We start from the raw sequence: 7,750 nt of genomic DNA, 5'->3' as shown, positions 1-7,750 counted from the left end.
TTAGGTTAATTTAATGGTATTTTTACACATATAATTAAGTTTTAGAACTATACTTTATTATATTAATTACGATTTTCTATTATGAACATATGTGTAGTTCATGTTTTGTGACATTTCATCTAATAACATACATATACAATATAGCTCTCTATGTGATTTAGTAATAACATACATATACAATATAGCAATATAGCTCTCTATGTGATTTAGTACCACAAAATGTGTCTTACATTTAAACGTAATATTTTCTTTCATTGCATATTAATTCACATTAATTATAAACATGTTTATTAGACATTGCAAACTTTGGATGTTAAGATTAGTTTAAGAATCATTGTTATGAATATATTGATTATTTAATAAAGTCTTAAGAAAAGTGTGATGGGACCAATATAGTTCACGATCAGCTACCTAGGAAGATGTAGATGTTATTTTTCATGAATTTCCTTAGCTATTTGATTAAATTGTGTCGTGAACTAGATAGAATTGCATAACTTAGCTTGGATAGGTTGTTTTGATACATCTAATTTTCAATTATGGTTTTAGTTAATTGTTATGTCAACATAGGACTATTGAAGTATAATTTTGAGATGAGGTTTCATGATATGATGGTACATGGTAATTGGACATTATTTTGATGAGGGGATAATGATGCACAAGTGGTTCTTATTTACTTATTTTGTTATGATAATGATGTGGTGTGTTCATGATGGATATGATATGCATAGGGATTATGATGTTATAATATGAGGTTATATTGACATGCAATTAGTTTATTATGAGATGTCTTGATATGTCTTTGATGTGGATATGTTGATGTTATAACTTATGATGGTATTTCATAAGGTGAAGCATGCGATAATTGCATGCAACTTTTATGACATGCATGAGAATGCAATTTTTTATTATTATTCAAAATGTGATGATTAACAAGGATGTTATGTTATCATGATGGCATGCAAGGGTTAGCATGTGAATTATTTTCTATGATACTATGATTATAAATGATGTATTGGATGTATGTTGAGATGTGGTGATTGACAAGAAATCCACAAATGGGTCGAGAGGGCTAGTTTTTTTTATGATCTTGTGGGAGCTCATACCTACGAGGGAGAATATGTAACACCATATGGGCTGGGGACATACTCAATCAGCACTACATATGTCAGTGGTTCCTTGTCTTGTTTAGATCTTGATGGATAGCTCTTGAGGGGCCATGGGACCATCTTTAGCAGACCAAGAGCCTGATATTGTAGGTCAAGTGTCTGATAAGTGATTGGGATGTCGAAGCCTGGTGGGGGTGGAAGGACTTCTATGCCTGGGGTTGTGCACCTTAGTGAGTGTGGAGGGACTGGGCCAACCTTTCGAGATTCCTGAAGTACTACTGCATCGAATACTGAGCCGGGTGCCTGCCTTGGGGCATATGAGATCTGAGTCGGGCATGAGCCTTGGGCTATGGTACAAACCGATGAGGCTTATGCCTGGTTCCGAAAGTGGGGAAAAGGACAGAGATTCCTTGGGATTTCCTAGGTGTTGTGGAAAATTTCGATGCCTGCTGATTATACTAGTTTAGCAAAGGGTGTAGGGCAAATGTGAAGTAATAAATAACTAAATAAAATAAAATGCTAAATGATTCAACTTAACTTCGGGACGAAGTTCCTTAAAGAGGGGGGATATGTAATGTCCCCTAATAATAATAATAAATAATATAATAAATAATAAACAACAAAGAAAAGATAATAATTGTAAATAAATAGTAAAAAATGAAGAAAATATAATAATTGTAAATAAGCCTTTTAGTCATTTACTTATGCAAGTAAACTGACAACTATTGGGATATCGGAGGGAAGAGCGATGAGGGTTTTGGCTGCAGGAGCTGGAATTGAGCCAGGGCAGCCTAGGCCGATGGCCTAAGGCGCTGCAGACAAGACTACAAGCCGGATGACGAAGGCAGGATCATACGAGGTGGGTCAGCGTGAGTCTACAACGAGGCAGATGACTGGATGGCAAGAAGGATGAGGACAGCTGGGAGTTAACAGCAGGGCGGCCTCGGAACGTGGAGATCTTACCCTTCACCACGCAGGGAGATGGTTTTAATCCTGGGGGCAAATGCGCTGGCACCATCTCCAGTTTACCTGAGGCTCAATATAGAATTTGCAGGAGGAAACGGACCGTTAGCGGTTTCCTATAAGTTTTTGCTGCAGATTAATTACCATGGTAAAACCTAGAGAAGTAGTCAACCTAGACCCTGCACCGGAAGACATTTTGTCGGTTTGGGGCAAGGAGATAACCGCCCAGAATATTGACAAGTTTTTTGGGTCAGCTGGCAGTCATGCAACCGAGAAATTCGCTCTGGAAGGCTCATGGAGCAACAGAGCACCAAAAGGGTTATTGGAGGAAAGCCTGGAGCTGGCCGGGCTGAACAGCCAAGGAGAAAGGGGTCTGCAGGAGCCGGGTTCTCAGGAGGAGGGTTTCCATCTGACAGATAAACCCTTCGGCTCTCAAGTAAGTAAAGATAAACCCCTTTTTACTGCTCCTTTCTTATCTGGAGGGCTTGAAGACATTGTTAATTACAAGGCGAAACAAGGGATCTGGAGATCTGTGGGAGGAGGTCTAAAATCCGACATAGCAGCGGCAGAGGGGGGTAGGACGCCGGCAATCACCAGATCCATAATTTCAAAAGGGACGTTTAGCCCCAGCCTTGGTACTGGCTTGGTTGGCTTAGGAGCAGGCGAACCCTCGAAGCTCAGGAAGGAACTCTATGGATCAGATATTGGATCGTTGGAAGAGGGCACCGGGATTGTAGAGGGCCTAGATAAAGGAACTGGACGAAGAACCTCAGCAGACATCTTAGCCAAGGGAAGGCAAACCCAAGACAAGGCCGAGCACGAACAACAAGAAGAAGCGGTCAAGAGTGGCTCAAAAGCACAAGATAGGGAGGAGAACTCTGAGAAAGAAAAGACCGGGGGAAAAAGGAAAAAACAGAAGCCCATCAAGAAGAAAAAATTCGAAGCTAACTTAGTCCTGGGTATGGATGTCCAGGTAGAAGATGCATTAGAGGTGGCTGAATGCACCCTGGTAGGGAGAGCTAGGGGTAAGAGTTACTCAGGTAAATTCATAAAACACTGGGCAGAACAACAGTGGAAGACGGCCCCGGTTAAAAGTTTCAAGGTTCTAGTTCTAGTGAAAGGGTGGTTTATGGTGAGATTCGAAAGCAAGGAAGCGGCGGACTAGGTAGTGGGGAGGAATTGGGCTTTTGGGAATCGCCCAGTACTATTCAAACGGTGGACTATGCTATTTGACGCGAAAAGGGAGAAGGTTGATGAGTTTCCTGTCTGGGTTCGGGCACCTGGTCTACCCCTGTTCCTCTGGGTAGAATCGGTCTTTAGATAGATAGGGAACTTTCTCGGCACATTCCTGGAGGCGGACATGTCCTTTATACAAACATGCAACAGAGCCATGGCTCGGATCCTGGTCAGCTTAAACCCAAAAGAAGGTCTTGCTGAAACCATCAATCTTCAGTACAAATATTATGTCTTTGAACAACCGCTGGACTATGAACATCTACCATTTAGATGTCATAGATGCCACGAATACGGTCATCTGGCAAGAGACTGTCTGTTGGGAAATCGCAAAAGAAGGACTCAGAAGAATACCGACCAGGAAGAGAAAATAGCGGAGTTGAAAAAGGATTCTGGAACAAAGGAGCTATCTGAGGAGGACTCTATGGATGTGGACAAAAACCATGAAGGGGAACCTGAGGAACAGGCCCGAGAAGATTCGCCAGGTAAAGAGGAAGCGACTGAGGACCAGCACGGATTAGAGAACCTGCCAAAGGATCCCATCAATGAAACAACAGTCACCCCGGTCGAAGATTCAAAGGGTATGCAACTAGACTCAATTAATCCATCTTTATCTCCTTCAGAAATTAAAGATGCTTGCTTGATATCTGGCTCACAAACCAATAACTGTATCTATGATGAACAATTAAATGTTGATAATATCACTGTTGCTATTCCTTCATTAGACCTGAACTATGACGATGTTCCATCTGAGGAAAAGGAACATGTTCCCTCCTCCCCTGTATGTCATTATAATTTACGATCCCTTGACAAAAAGCCTGCAAACCTAGAACCAGTCGGTGGTTTAGGTCCAACCTCATCTCAGGCTTTTAAAAGGAAGGCTAGGGGCAGGAAATCAAACCTGTCTAAAGCACAGGTAAGAGCAAAGTTTGATGTGGCTGACGGAAAGCAAATGTCTATCCCTGGGGCGCTTAGAGCAGCAAATCCCCATGAGAATGTAATTAAATGATCCTTTTATCATGGAACTGCAGGGGTTTAGCCAGTAAACCCAAAAAACTGGCTCTCAAGGAGATAGTTATGCGTTATAATCCTGATGTTCTTCTTTTGCAAGAGACTCTCGGAAAAAGTTTAGATGTGGAGATGACCCTTAGATCTATTCTCCCAGGCTGGCACTTTCTAGCAGTAGATTCTGTCGGACATTCGGGCGGAGTGGCCATGGGGTTCAGGGAAGGAAGGCTGCAGTTATTTAACCATTGGGGAATGGCTCATGCGCTAGGGATGGAGTTTCAATCACCAGAGTTCGGTTACCCCCTGTTGATCTTAAACATCTATGGGCCATGCCAGGGGAGGGTAAATTTCTGGACCGATCTATTGTCAAAACAAACGCTGAAAAGACAAAATCTGATTGTAGGGGGTGATTTAAACTTCTCGTTGGGGAATGCTGAAGCCTGGGGTCCCTCAGCCAGAGAAGACCCGCTCTATGATTTCTTCTCAAACACACTCTACTCTCATAATCTGATTGATGTAAACCTAATCAAATTAAAGCCTACCTGGAGAAATCGAAGAGCAGGGGATGAAAGAATAGAAAAGAGATTGGGTCGGTTCCTGATATGTGAAGATTTGGCAGCCAAAATTCCTATGTTCAGATAATGGGTGGGTGAGGGAGGAAACTCGGACCACTTCCCAGTTCTTCTTGAGATCTCCAAACCTCCCCATAAACTAGCAGCTCCATTTAAGTTCAATGCATCTTGGTTGCAAGAGGAATCCTACAACAGACTCTTTCGGGAAACATGGAAATCCCCAGATAGGAATTCAATGGAGAGTAAAGGATTCCTTTTTATGGAAAACTTAAAAAGACTAAAGAAAGCTACTATGGATTGGGCGAAGATCAGAAAACAAAAGCAGAATGAGGAGATAACCAAAATCGATGCAGAATTACGGGAACTGGAAGGCACTGAGTCGAATGGGTATGCAACGCAGGAATCTAAGGAAAGAATTTTGATGCTTGAAAGGCACAGGAACCAAATATTGCTGGCCAGAGAGGAGGATTGGAGGCTAAAGAGCAGGGCGATTTGGCTTAAAGTCGGGGATGAAAATACGAAATTCTTCCATAACTATGCAGAAGGGAGGAAAAACGCGAACACGATATGGAAGCTAAAAGATGATGAGGGCAAAGAGGCCAACACTTTTGAGTCTCTTTCCAATATGGGAAGGAATCACTTTCAGAACCTGTTTGCTGACCAAGGAGAGATAACCTTAGCATAAGTGATTAGAACTGCCCAATGCTTTCCCCGGTATGTAGAGGAGGAAGAAGCAGAGAATTTAATCGGGGAAGTTTCCAAGGAGGAAGTGGAAAGCATTATAAAATCAATGGCAAAAGATAAGAGCCCAGGCCCGGACGGGTGGACCATAGAACTCTTCCAACATTTTTTTGAACAGATCGGAGCAGAATTAACTGAGGTGGTGGAAGAGTCGAGGAGGAAAGGAGAGATTTACTCCCCTTTTAACTCAACATTCATAGCCCTTATTCCTAAAAAGGAGGATCCGGAATCCTTTGAAGATTTCAGGCCTATTTCATTGTGTAACTATATATATAAAATTATTGCAAAAGTGATAGTTGTCCGTTTAAAACCGATTCTGTCAAAATGAATTTCAAGTGAACAGTTTGGATTCCTGGACGGTCGACAAATCCATGAAGCCATAGGAGTTGCGCAGGAGACAATTCACAGTGTCAGACAGATAAACAGGAAAGGAGCTGTGATTAAAATTGATTTGTCAAAAGCCTATGACAGGATCAGCTGGACATATTTGAGGATGTTATTAACTCATCTAGGCTTTAACCTGGATTTCATCAACTGGGTAATGGGATGCATCACTAGTGTCAGTTTTGCAGTTTTAATTAATGGGGCAGCATCCTCCTTTTTCAAAGGGCAGAGAGGACTAAGACAGGGATGCCCTTTATCGCCTCTGCTCTTTCTTCTAGTAGCTGAAGGGTTAAGCCAACTGATTCTGGAGGCCAGAAGAGAAGGTTCGGTAAAAGGTTTGGAAGTTGTTGTAAATATGTTCATTTCACACCTCCTTTTTGTAGATGATATATTATTATTTACAAATGGGAGCTTGAATGAAATTAAGGAACTAAAAAACATTCTTGATCTGTTCATGAAAGCGACAGGGATGCAAGTAAATCTCAGGAAGTCTCAGCTAATCATGGAAGGTTTCAATAGACATGAGAAAATCCTGATTACTTCTTTTTTGCCTTTTGATGTATACAACATGGAAAATCCCTTCAAGTATTTGGGCTTCTGGCTGAAGCCAAATGCTTACAAAAAACAAGATTGGAATTGGCTGTTGGCTAAAATCGAAGCAAAAATCTCACATTGGAGTTATAAGTGGCTATCTAGAGCAAGTAGATTGACCTTAGTCAACTCTGTATTACAAGCCATGCCAGTTTTTTTGGTAGCCTTGACTTGGGTCCCTAAAGGGACTCTTAACAAGATAAGAAGGATATGCAGTAGATTTCTGTGGTCTGGTTCAAAGGAAGACTCAGTTCTTCCTTAAGTTGCATGGGAGAAAGTGGCGAGGCCAAAAGAATGGGGAGGGTGGGGAATCAAAAATCTCTATGACTTTAGCCTCTTCTTGGCTGCCAAATCTAGTTGGAAAATCATCAACTCGGAAAACCTTTGGACGGGAGTGGTGAAGCAGAAATATGTAGACCCTGTCCCTCTTGAAGAATGGATCAGGAACCCAAATAAGAAAGGAAGAAATGTTTTGGTGGTATGGAAGGCTACTACAGAGGCTTTTAAAGTTATCGAACAAGGTTTGGCATGGCAGGTTGGAAATGGAGAAAATCTGAGAATAGGGAAAGATCCGTGGGTTGGTTGCAATGGAAATTTCTCTCTTTCCCCAGGTCTGATCAGACATCTTGAATCCAAGGGAATTCTCTTTCTAAATCAGGTTGAGAAAATCGGTCAGCCCATAATCTGGGGGCAAGCGTGGAAATCAGGAGAAGAATTAGAACTCAGACCTTTCTGGTGGAACGAGTGGAAGGCATTTACTCAAGAACTCTCCATAACTAATGTAAGACTGAAAGGCAGTCCAGATCAATTGGTGTTATAGACATTTTTGTGACTTACAACATTGAGCATGAAATGTCCATAATCTAAGGGATCCAAAGTCCCTAAACATGTTGTTCCTACTCCTAGAGGAACAAGGCCAACAAACCACAGCAATTCACAGAAGTTCTCCACCAGAAACTGCTCAAAAACAAGTCAATTCAAGATCAATTCAGTGGCTCCACTAGCTGTCTGCGCTGAATGTCAAAGCCAACATTTGCTACCTGCACTGCAACGCAGGTAGAAGCACTACCAGGGTGAGTTGAGCGAGAATTGCCAAATGGCAAGTTCATTCCAAGAGGTGTCAAAACCCAGGAAGCTTCCAGAATCTTCCTC

At 41.9% G+C, this 7,750-nt stretch overlaps 1 protein-coding gene across 1 annotated transcript; it reads left to right on the top strand.

Annotated features, from left to right (window-relative positions):
- The first annotated feature begins 5,174 nt into the window (after positions 1 to 5,174).
- LOC149193175 (uncharacterized) lies at positions 5,175 to 5,567 on the top strand. Its single transcript, XM_089407233.1, has one exon. The coding sequence runs from the start codon at positions 5,175 to 5,177 to the stop codon at positions 5,565 to 5,567; it is 393 nt and encodes a 130-aa protein (XP_089263359.1).
- Positions 5,568 to 7,750: the final 2,183 nt, after the last annotated feature.

The sequence above is a fragment of the Pinus tabuliformis genome, chromosome 2_2 (assembly GCF_031772625.1).
Source record: "Pinus tabuliformis cultivar Carrire ecotype Pingquan chromosome 2_2, CPIR1, whole genome shotgun sequence".
Taxonomy (NCBI): domain Eukaryota; kingdom Viridiplantae; phylum Streptophyta; class Pinopsida; order Pinales; family Pinaceae; genus Pinus; species Pinus tabuliformis.
This window is presented reverse-complemented; position numbering and strand designations above follow the sequence as displayed.